This window comes from Macrosteles quadrilineatus, unplaced genomic scaffold, assembly GCF_028750875.1.
Source record: "Macrosteles quadrilineatus isolate MER2022 unplaced genomic scaffold, UCM_ALF_1.0 Scaffold_8__2_contigs__length_117827958, whole genome shotgun sequence".
In the NCBI taxonomy this organism is placed as follows: Eukaryota; Metazoa; Arthropoda; class Insecta; order Hemiptera; family Cicadellidae; genus Macrosteles; species Macrosteles quadrilineatus.
In genome coordinates, this window is record NW_026542601.1 from 106525325 (window position 1) to 106542587 (window position 17263).

The 17263-nt window shown below is 33.8% G+C and overlaps 1 protein-coding gene across 1 annotated transcript; it reads right to left on the reverse strand.

Moving 5' to 3' along the window:
* Nucleotides 1-153: 153 nt before the first annotated feature.
* LOC129000918 (UNC93-like protein MFSD11) lies at nucleotides 154-17046 on the reverse strand. Its single transcript, XM_054428002.1, has 8 exons — nucleotides 16895-17046; nucleotides 7295-7464; nucleotides 6111-6287; nucleotides 5627-5892; nucleotides 4916-5038; nucleotides 3602-3776; nucleotides 2308-2443; nucleotides 154-867 (listed from the first exon to the last, which is right to left on the reverse strand). Exons 1-8 carry the CDS (start codon nucleotides 17000-17002, stop codon nucleotides 715-717), a joined length of 1308 nt encoding a protein of 435 aa, XP_054283977.1. The 5' UTR covers nucleotides 17003-17046; the 3' UTR covers nucleotides 154-714.
* Between the last annotated feature and the right edge of the window lie 217 nt (nucleotides 17047-17263).

Consider the following 17263-nt stretch of genomic DNA (forward strand, 5'->3'; position numbering starts at 1 on the left):
TTATGTTACATAGAAAGAGGGGGGGATGGTAAAGTTGTAAACATTTTTTATTAACCCCTGTAAAATATTGAAAATATATCCCACCTTTGTAAATGTCGGTTGATCAAATAAATAGATATCAGAAAAATAATAGATAACACAGTTTAATTTCACTTATAAAAATAATCAAATATTAATTTACTAACACTAATATAATAATTAATTATTAAAATATAAAACACTCTCTAAATGTTTTTGTCCACAGTTTCTTTACAATCGGTCAACTTATCTTTAAAATGTGATATCAATCTATCATTGTAGGTTGGAAAATGCGATTCACAATTGCACTTCTTACAATCAATTCGTCTCTTATGAACTTTGGAAGAAATGCCGAACTAATTTAAAAAATCAAACAAAATGAACAAATCACCTGTTACTAGCTATACAATCATAGTCAAAACACCTGATACAAGTCTCAGTTAAGTCAGAAACTGTTAACAGTTCAACGAGTCTGTTTTCTAAACAATTGCAATCACAAATATACTAACATTAACAAGAAACACATCAATTTGATCAGCTGATTTCACTTGTTAACGATACTGCAAAAGTCAACATAACGATTGCATAATATGGACACATTTTCTGAGAGCATCCAATTCATATTAAACAAAAATGCAGTAAAAAACCTTATAAACTTACTGAAGGAACTTATTTGTCATTAAGTCGTTCTACTTTCTACATCTTTGTCTGCTGTTTTCCCTTGTGGATGTCCAAACTAACGTAGATGTAACTCGCCGCACCCATCGTGCCAGTCACCGTTAGTACAAGAAGTTGCCAGTAGAGGCTGACGTAATTGCTGCTGAAGAATCCAACGGCAGAGAACAAACTCTGTAAATAAACAGAATGTGTTGTTATGTATAGTTTCCCTTATTAGTCACCAAATCATCAGCTCAGCTCTATTAAATTAATATTGGAGGTCAGAATGTGTTTTGACAGAATTAGATCACCGTTGTTTGAAAGGTTTAGATGAGAGCTTAGTCAATAAAATAAACACGTAGAGAAATATCAGCACATGAAAAAATAAATTGTCATTAATACAACAAACTGATCAATGGTTCGCTGAGTAACATCTCAGAATAAAGACGATGCTTCTCATACATCAATGAGAATAGTGTTTGACATTTAACCTGAGATGTGCTCTTAGCAGCAAGAAACAGCTGTCCTTCTCTTATTAACACAACACGATCAATTAATTGACACAAGAGGTAATCTAAACTTATTAATGTTAAGACTTAACTCAGAAGTTTCACTGCGACAATAAAGATTTTGCGGTTGAATCTGCTAGGGTCTACACCAAATTCTAGGAGTGCTGTAGACGCTTTGAATCTATACTTATTTAATACGCAACTACGCAAGCAGGTTTTTTGTGACAATTACTCCTCCGAAACTACTGAACCGATTGACATGTTTTTGGTGTCATTGGAAAGTGTTTAACTTGAAGTTGTGCAGGAAACTTTCTTTTTAGGGAAATGGCCCTAGGGCCCTTTAAAGGTTCGTATTTCTCCACAAGATTAACATGGGAAGCAAAAATTGTTATGAAACTCCAGCTGTTGTCAGAAATTAAATAGTAATAAATGGTCTCCATGGAAGCATGAGAAAATTCACAATGTTTGCTTTGATATTTAAATGTAAACAACTAGAACTGTCAAATGCCTATTTCACAATTTCAGACAGCTGATCCAAAAAAAATATATATATTTTACACAACTATGTGGTAGGTTTATTTAATCTTAAACTTTATGATAGATTATTTATTCTAAATCTATTTCAATGATTATGAAACTGATTTTTTCCCGATGCGAAGCACGGGTACAGCAACTAGTTTTTTTTAAATGTCATATAACTTTACATGTACATATAATCAGCTGATGGCAACAGTGTAGAGACGTCAGTTCAACCAACAACAGAAGTGATCCTAGATTCTGGTGTAGACACAAGCAAATTCAAACGCAGCTTCTTTTGGCTCAGTGATATTTTTAGGTGGATATTTTATTCTGTAGGTATATATTTAAGTGTTAATATAACACAAAAGTTAATCGTAATACTGATAACAAGAGTTTACAACGTTTCTGCAACAAACATAGGAATGTGGTCATGGTAAGTAATAGTTTGATTCCTAGAGTTTGACTTTGTTTGCGTTCAGTTAGTCTTTGTGTAAATAAGTGTACTCATATGTTTTGGACATAATTTATAGGAAGTGCAGGCTAAAAGTACTGTAACACTAAAACTACGTAAAGAGAAGTTGGTATATATAAATAAATAGCTTACAAAGACGAAAGTGAACACGGCACATCCGTAAACACTGTCGTTCGGGAAGATCGCTCCAACCATGGCAGGAATCATAGACATGTAGATACCGTCGGTGAGTCCGATTAACAGAGCTGCTATGACGGCGATCCACCAGCTGAGGATATAAATATAAAATAACATAGTAAAATGTTTGGTTGGAGGGCAATGTTGTTTGCGTTGTTGTAGTCCTATAAACCTTCTTTCAGCAACAGAACTAACTTGTTACATTCCAATTATGCCGCTGAAACAATGTGCTTGTGTTTTTAAATAAAGGAAAGAATATGCCGACACTTATGTGCTGTAATGGAAAAGGATTAAAAGCAGCTGCACGATCTGTCCTCGTACTTATCTTGAAGCATTTTAAATGAAAATGTTACTACATGATTAATTAAAAGTTGACTGTGATGTAGACTCTAATATTAATGAAGATGGACCAAGCTGGGCCGTCCGAAGGGGGGGGGGGGGGCAACCCCGGCTGCCGTGGCTGAGGAGAATGCGACTATTACTGCTGGGGGGGAGGGGGCGCCACGACAACGTTTGCTCCGGGCGCCGCCAACTCTAGTGATGGCCCTGGGATCAAGAAGTCACCTCTTATTTGATCTGAAAAATTATGTAATAGTTTGTTGATTTGAGTGAGACTGTATAATAATAATAAATGATTCTGGGTGAGGAATTAATTGTTTTAGAGTATTATTCTCTTCCTCTTCTATCGTTTAAAACATCTGTACCTTTGCTTCTATACTTTTGATTTAAAATACATCAATTACAGAGGGTTCCACTAGCCGGCTGTTACCACAAAAACATGGTCCTACAAAAAAGAACCTCGTGGCATTATTAATGTGTTAATCGAGTTTAAATAAACTGTAAAATATTTACAAAGCCAAACTATCCCCTTGATGAACTGGAACTTCGTAACTGATTCTTTAAGTATTTACAAAATCATTTTGATAATCTGTAAATTAGTCTTTTTTTCACGTGTGATTTTAGCTTCTAAATAATAGTTAAAAATTAATTTATCTCCTTGCATTGCAAGCTCCGATATGAGTACAAAAGCACACAATAATTGGAAACAAATTAGATTTAGCGTGTTGCTATACCGTAGCAGCATTTTTAGCCGCCATCTTGAATTGACCGGGTAGAACCCTTAAAGGAGGATTAATGTGAGCTTTGTCTCATTTTTTGGCAAGTTTCTCAAGAAATAAAAAAAATCTTAACATTCAAGAAACAACCAGCTCAACCTACCTGCTTTCAATAATGGCATAGCTCAACCTACCTGCTTTCAATAATGGCATGATCATTAGTTACTCCAAACACTGAGTTGTCAGGGAAATTGAGCAGGATTAAGACGAAAGCAGCGTACTCTATGGCAAGAGCTGACAGCATGACAATGGTCTGGCCATACTTCCACAGAGCAATCCTCTTACCGAGGCCGATCAGAACACATTCCGCTGAAAAATATAAATCACTTTATAATATGGTAATTTTAACTTATAGCATTGACTATTGGATACTGTTGTATTAATAGTCAAAGTTTCACGTCATGTCCCTATCAGAACTCACATTGGAGGCTCAAGGAATACAATGATTTTTAGACCCCACATTGGAACTTTAATACCCCTCAAGTGACTTAACATATCAGAAGACACCAAATATTTCCAAGAAGTGTTTTATCATATCATCAAATCATCAACCCTTTCAGCCTTAGAGGTTAGGTATTCATTGACAAATTATGTCAAATTCATTGAAAAATTATGTCACTGGCCCGAATGCCTATATACTTAAAGCTGTAACAGCTGGTTTTACAGTTACATCTATATATATAAAATCCAATGTATGTTTGTATGTTTGTATATTTGTATGTTTGTATATTTGTATGTTTGTCCTTTATGGACTCCAAAACCGCTCGACAGATTGTAATGAAACTTTCAGGCATTATTAAGCATTATTTAAGGATGGTTTGTGTGAAGTTTGGTGCAGATCCGTCAATAGGGCTCCGCCCCAGTGGTTCTGGAGTTTCCCATGTTAACCTTATGAGAACTCATATTTAAATGGAATTAAAGAATCTTAACAGCTGATGCAACTAAACAATTTGATTCTGTGATGTTCAATAGCATTACAAAGTTAATAGGTTTACCAACAGGGTGCAGCACTATATTTATTTTTAATTTATGAGAACAGTTAATTTGCAACCAAAAGGTGAGTGAGCGTAGCGAACGAACTTCAACCTGGAGGCGAGTTAGCGTAGTGAACAAGCTAACCTGAAGGCAAGTGAGCGCAGCGAACGAGCTCCAACCTAAAGGTGAGTGAGCGTAGCGAACGAACTTCAACCAGGACGTGATTGAGCCATGCGAACGAGCTCATCTTGAAAATGAACGAGCATGTGACATAAAACCACAATAGGACAGGACGACGTCTGTCGGGCCAGCTAGTTTGAAATAATAATGAATCATGTTTACCTTTAGGGCCAGTGACATAATTTATTTTAGTTTATGATCCATTCATGGTTGTAGGTAAAGAGATTTGGCCGAGATGCTTAACAAAACATTACTGAATAAGCTGATTTCTTGTTTGAAAGCACACAACTCACATAAGATCTCGCCAGCCCCGATGATCAGACCGACCAAAGGAACCAGCTGCTCAGAATTCTCCAGCTGTTTGGTAAATCCAACACAAGCTCCATACACCCCAGACATGAAGCAGATTTGAAGCCCTAATGGAAACAAAATACGAACAACTTTATTCCAAACCAACGTACAGTCTGCTTAGTGCCTTGGATTTTAAAATACTAGTGATCAGTTTTATGGTTTGATATTGTAGGTGAATGTTAATTACATAACTAGGCAGCTGCGTGGTTATAGTGCTCGTCTGGGTAGTGAAAAGTTTGCCGGTTAGAACATGAGAAAGGGTAGTAGCTTTTACAGGGTCCTGGCTAAGTAACAGCTGGTCTTGATCAGTAAAAGAATTACTCTGATCATCACACACCCCAGTTATTTTTAAATTAAGATATGCACCTAAGTGTGGGTCGCTGTCTTAAATCCCCAACAGCACAATGGGCTTGCTGGGAACTTGTTCCAAGTCCCCAGGCCTGGTTTAAACTCAGGGACCCAAGTCTATGGGCTTGCTTTAGAGACCGATGTTGGCAGTTTTTCAACCTGTTATGAGTTTGGCTCGCCAAGTCCCAACACCAAACCATCTATGTAATCCTCAGCCAATTGCAAAACACTAGTAAAATAACTCATTTATAAATGGATTCTAAAGTAGATTATCTACGTTATCATCTATTTGGCCTTATACTAACCCATGTAGACGAAAGATATAAACATTATCAACATGTATCTGGTGGAAGCGATTTCCCAAGTCTTCATCAGTGCTTGAAGAGGACTTCCGTGGTCTTCTTTAATCTTTTTTCCTTGGGTATCAACTGGTGAAGGTAACAACATAAAAGCCACAGTTCCAGCTATGGAAATAGCCAAGAGTGCGAGCAAAACAGTCGTTCTAGTCTCCTTGTCTAAATGATCCTTCCCTTCAAATGTCAGAAATGCAAATATGTTTCCGTAAAACATCCTGAAACATTATATTGTCTGTTATAAATTTTCAAAGTAATACTTTTTTGGATTAAGCTAAATCTTCGTTAAATACCTAAAAATTCAACACCAAGACACCAAAAAACTCAGGAACGAATTTACTTAAATAAATTAAAGATTGTGTAGTCTATTCATTATTATGTAAACATAGGGAAATCAAATGAGTTAACGACCAGCTGTGGATGCCTGATTACTTACGATGACTGCCAAATGACGTTGAAGATGGCCAAGTTGCGAGTGAGAGTGAGAGGGGATGATGTCAGTATCATGTAGTTACCCTGCGAAGTCCATATCATGGAGGCTCCCATACCACAACACAGGGAAGCTGCGTACAGCAACCAAGCATTCTCCAAGAAGAACGACCCTATAAACAGACTGTCAAAAATCAACTGGGTGCAACAAAGGTTGAATTTTAAAATCGTACAGGATGATATACTGTTGCGGATGCATATTGTTAGTAGAACATTGAAAATAAAAGTATTTTGGTAAATGTGGTCTTTTAATTGTTTTCTGAATACTGAACAGTGATTTGAGCTGTAAGGAAATTTATTATGTCAGAAACTGTTTGATTGTTCATTTCATACATGAAATGTTTATCTATTAATTCATAAAATGCTCATACATTATATTTTTTGTTCATAGCTTACAGTAAAAACTTTTTTTAAATATGTTTAGACTTGTTTAGGTTTGGTATGCATTATCTTTCATGCTAAAATATTTTACAAAGCCCTGGTACATCTTATGATGCCCAAGGTCCATCTATTATCCTCCTTGGAGTGCATGTCACCCTCCAACAGATTGTTCAATTGGATGATTGAAATTCACAATATTGACCTTTGAGGTTACAGCATATGTTATTGTCAAAGGGTCCTGTAGAACATTATTTTTCGCTAGACTACTGTGAAATTACCTGTTTTCGTTAGATGTTTATTGCCGGCGAAAATTCATCATTACATTGTTTACTACAGAAAAAGAATGTTTACTATGTAAAAGTAATGTTTACTATCTTTTTTTTCGATTTTGTTGATGTAAACTAACAAAGATTTGTTTTTGTTGTAAAAACCGTGTGGCAAAGTAATAAGGCTTTCTGTACTATAATCTGTGCAAGGAGCCCACTTTTGTTAGGTTACTGTAGGAAAATATAATTTTAGATACTAGTGCAGCCTGTGACTGGCTCAAACAACTATGTTCTTTATATGTAAAAAATTGGCAACAACTAGTTTATACATAGATACATGGGATTTCTACTTCAGAATCCAAAAGTTAATGGTTATATTAATTTTTTTAGTTATTCGTTGTAAAGACGTATGGTGGTTTGGTAATCATTTTTTCGTTAGAACTCGAAGGGAAGGAAGTTGAATAAGTTATGTTTCTTTCTCTACCTGTAGCCTACAGAGCCGATGATAAGTGTCATCTTGGGTCCGATGACACTGATGATGGATGGAACCATCCACATAAACACTGCGAATGTAGAGTACAGAACGGCCAAACTGATGTATCCATCTCCCGTGAAGCTGGGGTCCTCTAGCTGAGTTGACTGAAGAAATAGTTTCTGAAAATAATAAAATTGGTAAGTAAAATAGGTAGATAAAACAGATCAATAAGAATATAGATTTTAAGAAGTGTTTTTTTAGGATAGCAAACTTACCTTAATATAAACTAGACATCCCATCTATGGACCAGCTGTGGCCACTTTTTTTTAAAAGAACGTAGTTGTGTGAGCCAGTCACAGAATGCGCTATTGTCTAAAATTCTATTTCATACCTTATTTTTTATTGCTAACGAGGTTGATGGGTCATAAACAGTTGCTATAGCTCACCATAAGTCATTCCCTAAGTTTGATTTGATAAAAAAGTTTAGTGTATTCGACTGAATTTAGTAATTTACATCAGCGCAATCTGTCGGTGGCTCACATCAACTACGACGATTTTGTTAATAAACCTGGCTACAAATTAAACATGGGGATGGAATGTCTAAAAGAGCCACTCCTAGCACAAGAAACATAAAAAAACATAACCATTAAATCATCATAATTCGAATATATCAATGGCACTCACACTCCCAAACAAAGACATTTTGCTTTCAATGAGAAAGAAAGATATTTTCGGAGGATAAAAGTACTGTTTGGACCGGAAGATCCATCTTTCTAACTTAAAAATTTCTAGCATGAAAATCCTAGCAGTTACACTGCAATGTTCTAATTATTTTGCGGTTTTTTCTTTGACAGTATGGAATGGACTCTTTACATTAAGTTGTCTGAATGGAATTCATGTAAATCAAACAACAATACTGAGTTTTAATTCTTCAGTAGCCTAAGTAAAAAAAAATGATTGATATTGGATATTGCAAGCAGACTTCTCGTCCCTAATGTAAAATCTTAATCTTGTTTTGGTGTTTGTTTCACGTGCAGTTATGTTTGAGTGTGCTGATGTCTACTATTATTCTCTTATGACAGAGTAAATTTTATAAATTACTATACGAGTTTTACTCTCTCAGCAATAATGCAAAAGAAAGAGCAACATTTTACAGCTAGGGTTGGACCGTTCCCTTATAAAAAACTCAATCTAGGTAACAAAAAAAATGCCACTGGGTTAAAACACAAACATATAAATATAAAAAATTGTTTTTTTAGTTGTTATAGTACATAGTTGGTGAAATAACAGAAAATATAATAGAACATCAACATGCACTCTAACATACTGGGTGTTCAAAAAGTCTGACAACGTCTTAAGAGTTTTCTTATTAATTACTCAAGAACTAAAACTAAGAACTAAAGTAGTTACTGACTTTTTTGGTCATTCAAACCGTATTATTTCGCTCTTGGCGGACGTCCTGTGGAGGAAGTCTCAAAAATCTTAAATGTAAGCATAGGTCGTATTATATAGGCCTACCTTATTTAAAGGTCTTTAATAGAGAAACACATTGCCTCAAACCCGACTGGAAAAGGACAATTCGTTTGGAAATAGCAGCCTCTCAAAGTTTGTTAACTTTAACATAGCGGAGATTAAGAGACAGAAGTGAATACTCAACCATGTTGGTTATGATAGAGTTTTAACTTAGATAACTTCACAGCTGGAGTGTAGAGGGAACGAAATATCACTAATGGTCGATTTAATTGTTAAAAAACACGTTAATTAATTAAATAAATACTAAGGCGTAACCAGTCTTTTTGAACACCCGGTATATCGGACATCATCCAAATATCTTTTAGTTAGGTAATTTGGTAATACAAAGGATGACAAATATTTATAATGGTCCATATGCTACAATTCACTAAGAATTGGGTTTAACCAAGATAACATATGGCACAGTTTATATGATTAGAGAGCTGTAAAACATCTGATACCATAAAACCATAAACTTTGATCATTTTGTTCAGCACATTGTCAGCTATACCCAACTGATTATTTAACAATGTCAACCAAGCCAAATTGGTTGAAAAACATCTGTTCCATTACTTAAACACACTGTGCAATATTTTTAGCGAATTTCCCTATAGGAAAGTATTAGCGAATTTCCCTATAGGAAAGTAGCTATTACCGTAGGTCTCATGGTAAGACTTAAGCCCGGGACCGATTTACTTTTTCATTTTGATGTCCCCAGAGTCCAAAAACACCATTCGTTCAAATTTTTATATATGTATATATATATATATATATATAGACTTATATATATATATATATATATATATACGTCCGTGAACGCGATAACTTGAGTAATTTTTGTCCGATTTTGATGAAATTTGGTTTAAAGGTGTAAAGCGGAATAAACTTGAATGAGTTCGCGAACCAGCATGATTGGACCATGGGAACGGGGCTTTACGGGGGGTTTTATGGGGTAAAAATTGGTTTTTCTCACTTTTGACCCTCAAAACACAAAATTTCCCAATTTCTCTTTAGACCTTTTTAAAGAGCTTAAAAAAACAATTAATTTAGTATATAAAAGTATTTTTGTTCGGTTAATAGTAACGGAGAAAATTAAAAAAATTGTAAATTTAAAATTCCCATGTTATTCTTATGGAGAATATTGTCAAATGTTGTAGTTTGCTTGTTTATGGATATATTTTGTATTTTGATCAAATTTATTTATTTTGTACTAAGCTATCAATATTTTACAAAAACACACTTTATTAGTTTCCTTGTAGCAGCAAACCTAGGTACTCGTTAAACCTAATGTTATTAATATATTTAATTGAAAATCAATTAAGACAAATGGAAATTCGCTTAGTCGGCAGGTTTGCTGCGGCGGGGGTATTTTTTATTTCGAGCAGAACATGAATCACTAAGTCAAATGGTAAGATAACCTTGTGTCAACAAAATAGCATAGATATAACACTCGCCTTTGGCTCGCTGGGGGCTCTGCCCCCAGCCCCCATTGTAGGGTGGTGGCTTATTGGATTACTTACTACAATCTTGGTAAATTTCAAGTCTCAGATTAAACATACCAAATTAATAGGCCTACACTTTTGAGATTTTCCCCATAAAAATAAATTAGGGGGTATTAGAAACTTCAGGAGGGGGAGGGGGTGAAAGGTGACCTCAAGGTATATAAGAATTTAGATTTCTGATATAAGCCTTTAAATTACATACTAAGTTGTGTATACTAAGTCGCTTATATTTTGTATACCAACAAAAGAAATACTGGAGGCTGTTGCATAATCAATATGCAAACTTACAAAACAAATCTTCATTTATACATCACACTCTTTTCACCAATACATTTCTCATATCTCCCCTTTAAAATATTTTTTTACCATATTCCTGATTGTTTTAACCCTCATATAAATAGACCAACTGTCAGTAACCGACAGACATTTGTTCTACCTATTTGTTTAACCAGAAGTGTATATGATTATAAAATTTCCTATTTGAAGTATATGTGTGATACGATGAAATTACAATAGTAAACTGGACTTTTAACCGTTTCACAGCCAGCGGGTACTCTCACAATTACATGTACATGTGATTATTTGTATTTTATACATGCTGCTATATTTAGTCAATGTAAAATTATAAAAAATTATTTCATTATTTTAATGACACTCTGATAAAAAATCTGTTTCAATACACTAATACAGCAAACATAACAGCAATATAATGGTCTCATTAAGAACATTCATAGTTCGTTATAAAAGTTGTAACAATGACATCTAAAGTGAACAAGTGAGGTCATTTGTAATCTTTAATAGTGACTTATCTTCAGAGTCGTGAAAATGCTTTATCCAAGGTTTATTAGTAGAGGTAAATGCGTCTATTGTAACATATTTTCTTACTAACTATGTAAACATGCTATTAACCTAAACAGTGCCGTTCTTGGGGGGGGGGGGTGAGTGGGATTACTGTCCAGGGAATTTAGATCTAGATCTTTGAAAAGTAAAAGGGTATTATTATTTTTACCTTGGAATTTACCTTGCATTCTGTAATGTGCAATTTGCTCATGGGTCCCCTTGTTATTTTATTATTTTGACACGGTACATATTGCAGATTTTTAACTCTCTATGTGAGTACAAAGTGAATATAAAATGGAGTGAGATGATCCGTCTATTTTACTGATCCAGCTGATTTTTAGCCAGAACTATTTATTTACCCAATGATCAAGGACAACTGGGTCCAGTTTTAAGCCATTAAAAAGCTATTGGCTTTTCTAAGGATCAAACCGGTGACATTTATAATGTCAGGAACTAACCACTGAGCTGCTAAGCTATTATTTGCCACTTAGCACACCAGAGGTAACTATGAGACTCTGTTCATGATGTTTGTTGGTCATTGTGGAAAATAAAAAATAGTTGAGAATGGCATTTTGTACTTTTTGAGTGGGTTTCAGCAACACGTTTTTTTTTTTATTTTAATTTTACTGAAGTTAATCTAGATTGATTAGTAAAAGGAAAACTGATTGTTGATTTAGGGTTTGCACGAGATTTTTGGATTTTTTTTTCATTCTACTCAAAATTCAATGCTGATTCCAAAGATGTTCTTTTCCTGCGGAAAACTACCATAACCCCGAAAAACGACTAAAAAACCTTTTTTACCAAAATATGTCATGTGGGTACTGGACTCGAATTAATCGGAATAACAAGCATATTACGAATGGCAAGAACGACCCTACGTCAAATAAGCGATATAGACGAAATTTTGCGGTGCGTATGGAAATAGTTCCTCAAGTATACAACAATAGTTCCATGGACTTAGGTAATTTCAACCAGTTCTATTACTTGCCCTTGACAGAGGTCTTTTGACAGTAGATTTGCTCATGTTACTGCATAATTATCAGGTAAACTTAGTAGTCTAATTGAGGAAACAATGCCAGTACGAAATCGTACATAAACTACTGAAAATGTAAAGTGGAATGAAAAATGAACATTTCGCTTACTCCAAATTGATTAGACATGTTTTCAAAGAAAATTTAAAATTATTATAGTTAAAATTTCAGATTTAATATTTATTTGTATTTTGTTAGATTGAATATCTATATAATTAATACGCGACATGAATCTTTGTCGGTTGAACTCCTCCGCCATTTCTTAACCGATTTTATCCATTGACGTCTCATTGAAAAGAGCGTGTCGCGTAGATTTGCAAACTGGCCTTACATTTTTGAAAAAGTTCCTTGGCTCTGCCCCAGTGGCTTCGAAAGTTCCCATGTTATCCTTATGCAGAACATAATTGTTTACATTCTGATCAGCTGTATAATATTATTGCAGTACATTTATTTACTATTTGAGTTTGTGTAAACATATCCCCCAAGACGGATCGTGTTAGTATGGCTGTATCTTAAATTTGTGCATTTATCGTGGTTTTGTGTAGCTATAATTTGTTTATTTGTTTCTTTCTTTTAAATTCCTCCGACGCGACAACAACGAAACATGGACAGGAGGCGTAGTAACTCATCACAGTCAGCACCTGACCCTGGACAATCTCAACTACCTATTAGGTTACCAATGCTCACTAACACTACCCCAAAACGAATTTTCGTTCTCAATTGGCCCTCTATCAATGACCTGTATTGCCTGTACAGCGAGGCATTTTGAGAAGGAGAAAACCGACCGGAATGCTTTAGGTTTATCAATAAAAAAGATAAACATGGACAACCTTATTTGGCTATAAGTCAGGAAATGTTTGTAGAAAACATTAAAAAGCAATACCAGGTTACGAAATATGATCAAATATTTACAGGAAATGTTTATTACCGTTATATACATCGTGAATTTCTCCATGAGTTACACACCGATAACAATGAATACACATTGTGTATTCATTGCCGATAATCTTTGAGTTGACTCTTAAAAACTCATTGTAAATATGACCTGTGCAATTCGTTTTGAAATAACTCCTGCAATACTTTGCAATTGCTCGAATTCGAGCAACATGTACACTAGTTATCTTTATTTGTCATTCAATGTAAATGATTAAATACTTCTAAGCCAATAAATTAAAAATTTTAAGAAAATGCAGCCAAAAACTGTTTGGAAACATTATTATACAATATAAACTGTTCTTTAGCTGCTGGTGTAAATAAACAAAGGTAATAAATTTGCCCTTAGCCTACAATATTTTATCTATGATTTTAATGTGCCTTAAATTTGTACTTGATCTTGGACAATTTAGTTTAAATTGAGGTTTTAGCTTATTCATTTATGAAGGAATTAAAAAAAGTTAGGTCCTACCTAACTGGTTAGGTATCAGATAAACTTTAATGCAGAGTATGAAATTTTTGTTTTCATAGAATGAATTATAAAATAAAGTCTCCTTTATTAGGAGTTAGAGTTATTTAAGGCTGTTGAATAAAACAATATTAAACTTGCTTTTTTAACAGTGAAATTACAGTTGCCATGTTATAGTCTACCAAATGCAAATGTATCTACACTGAAACATTAGATTTAGTTCTGCTAGAAAACTAGATAACACTTGTTAAATGCCATGCTTTGTTTACATTGTTAATACATCTGACATCAATTTGTTCAAACTGCGAGTGTATACTTGACATATTTTATATTTAGAATTTTAAAGTGGTTCTTACAACAAACTTTTTCAGCCATTGAACTCATAAAACATTGAACGGAAACATGTTTAGATGTCAACATGAAAGGAAAACCAGAGCATCATTTGAATTGCAATTAATTAATTTCGAGTACCTATAGCCAATACAAATTGCTGTACTAGTGGAAAAAAATGTTGTTTTGGTTAGATGTTTGATCAGTAAACACATGTATATTTACGTAGAAATAAATTTGACGTTTGGGTTGCTGAAATTTTTGGTTTTTAACTTAGGCAGCATTTTAATAAAACACTCGAGAAAAAAAGCTCAGTGCAAAAAAATTTGAATAAGATTGGTGAAAGGTATAGACTAAGTTCTATAAGTCCACACTCAATTAAACTGGAATTTATTGAATATTTTTGGGTAATCTAAGTTAAGATAAAATTTTAAAAGGACACAACATATTTTCAGATGTTTGTTTAATGCATGCGGAAACCTTAGTTTCTGCCACCAGCCCCCTAAAGGTGAAGTTGTATTTTTCTATTCCATTTTTCAAAATACAGTAGCTATTTTACTTAATGATACTTTTCATTTGCTGTATTTTAGCTATACTTTTACCAAGTCATAATGTATTAACTATTAATAAACTTATGTAAAGTTATTGATTTTAATCAATTTAACAGGTGCAATATCACTCAAATATTCTACACTCTTGGTTCATTTACATGAGTTAAATAGATAAATAATAAAAAACTGACAGAAGAAATGACTAATGCTAATTCAATGACAAAGATGTTCCTATTAATCAACTGGCATGTTAAAATAAAACAACTAACTTCTATGTTTTAAACTATGTTATTCTATGTTTTAAGAAATATAATAATTCTTAAGGGGATTTCTCAATAACGTAACAGGAAAAAGATTATTCAAATTATATTTTGAAAAACGGTATTGCAGTTGGCCCACATAGTGAACGAAACCAAGCATAACAAAGTTAATTGTTTCTACACAATTATTGCAAAGGAACTTAATCAATTGACGATAACCCTTGATTTCATCTTTGCACATCAGTGTCAATGAACTTTTAGGAAAATACAGTAATACATCCTAGACAGAGTAGGTCATGTGGTACAGAAATATACACATTACAGTATCCTTTTCATTCTTTTAAATCTTTAACCTATGTTTATGTTTATGTTTTTGTTGTCTTAGTTCATGATTCCCTTGAAGATCCTCCTTAATTTTTAAAACCTAGGGAAAGCTTCAACTTTCTTAATTGCTATAACTGAAATAGTATAATTGCAAAACATCTCAACTTTAGTAGCAACAAACTACATACAAGTATTTACACATTGTTTTACCACTGTTACATGCCAGCGTTTGTATAAACTTTTTAATCAAATATAACAGTAGTATTCTTGACGCCTTTTGTTAAATTAGTTTCCACTATTATAAAAAAAGTTGAATGATTTTAATTTAAAGTGGACAAGTGATAACAAAGCAAAAATTAAATTTGAGTTTAATTCATACACAGTATACAAACACCAAATTGGATTTTTGGTGTTTTGAAATTATAACGATTTGCTGCTTTTAAATCATTATGCCTATCCCATTATTTAAAAGCCACAAATGCAAAAATTGTGGGAGTAGTCGCCTCAATGTACACCCTTAACTTCAGTACCTAATTTCATCCAATACAATAAAAGTGCTCTTTGAAGTTTACATTTGTTACGAATTATAAGTTATTTGAATTCATGTCCAAGTTTTATTACAGTAATTCCATTCTTTTGGTATCAACAGTATTTCCAAACAAACTGTTCAAAATCTTTCAATTTAGAACATACAATACAAAATATAAAAAAAACTAGAGTAACTTTTCATTTAATAACATCTGAAAAGGTTATTTTGAAGTACTGTATCTATATCCAAAAATATAAAACACTAGCTGTAACCCGCGGGCTTTGCCCCGTTTAACTTCTTAATTTTCAAGATTATCTCGTTCGCATGGCTCAATCACGTCCTGGTTGAAGTTTGTTCGCTACGCTCACTCACCTTTAGGTTGGAGCTCGTTCGTTACGCTCACTCACCTTTAGGTTGGAGCTCGTTCGCTGCGCTCACTTGCCTTCAGGTTAGCTCGTTCGCTACGCTAACTCGCCTCCAGGTTGAAGTTCGTTCGCTACGCTCACTCACCTTTTGGTTGCAAATTAGCTGTTGTCATAAATGTAAAAGAAATAATAGTGCTGCACCCTGTTGGTAATCCTTGTAACTTTAATGCGATTTAACATCATAGAACAGAACCAACTTGTTTAATTGAAACAGCTGTTAAGACTCAATAATTTCATTTCTCATAAGGGTAACATGAGAAACTCCAGAGCCACTGGGGCGGAGCCCGAAAGGATTTTTGAAATAAGAATATGCCTATATGTTAATCGGGAATGTGAGCTATCATCATGCCAAATTTCAGCCCAATCCGACCAGTATTTTTCGCGTTCACTTGTCACAAACATACATCCATACATCCATACATCCAAACTTTCTCATTTATAATATTAGTAGGATTATTTTTATTATTACATTTTTAACCTGTTTTACTACAAATTCAGTCCAATAAATAGTATAAGATATGTATCTATTAAAAATTTCATCTAATAATAGTATACAAATTATTTGTTTCAATACCTGCAACTAATTATAAAATTTATAATCATTACCATTATTATGAAACAAATTTTCGAATTTTTTAATGTTTACAATGCTGGAAAACTACGGTACTTGATGTAACTTTCATTAAATAATACAACTTATAAAATATGTTCACTACAATTTTCAAATCCAATAAAAACCACATGTTTTTCATACCTGATTCTTTTCCAAATTTATCTTCTATCAAAAAAATTAAATTGTATCTTATTTACCATTGACAAGACATAAATAACTTTACAAACAAACAATTTTCACTTGAAACACAACCTAAACATTTTCTCAAAATAAAAAATATTGATACATACCTCTAAATTAGAAATCGTGTAAAATCCAGAGAAAAGTATCATAAAACATATTCCCATGTAGGCACTCCGTACAGTTTCACTGTTTAGCAGACTTATAGTGTGAGCCATGTTGTGTGTGTGGTGTTACCTCTGTGTAAGCTAGGACAGTTGTGTCTGTCTGTCTGTCTGTGTGTCAGACCTTCTGTCCCATAGCCACAGACAAGTAATATTACTGTGTTCAGAGCCAAAGTTCCTCGGTTCTCACACTAGGCTCATCCATCAGTTAAATCTTTGTGTAAAATGAATACCAGTAATCTTTGTGTAAAATGAATACCTGTAACCTTGGGTATGATTTTCATGTCCTATTCACATATTTACTTTATGCCAGGA

Coding starts and splice junctions, on each gene's coding strand:
- LOC129000918 (XM_054428002.1), bottom strand. CDS start 17,002: ATGGCTCACACTATAAGTCTGCTAAACAGTGAAACTGTACGGAGTGCC. Junction 7,465..16,894: donor ACACGATTTCTAATTTAGAG/GTATGTATCAAT, acceptor TATTATTTTCAG/AAACTATTTCTTCAGTCAAC. Junction 5,039..5,626: donor TATATCTTTCGTCTACATGG/GTTAGTATAAGG, acceptor TGTTTCCATTAG/GGCTTCAAATCTGCTTCATG.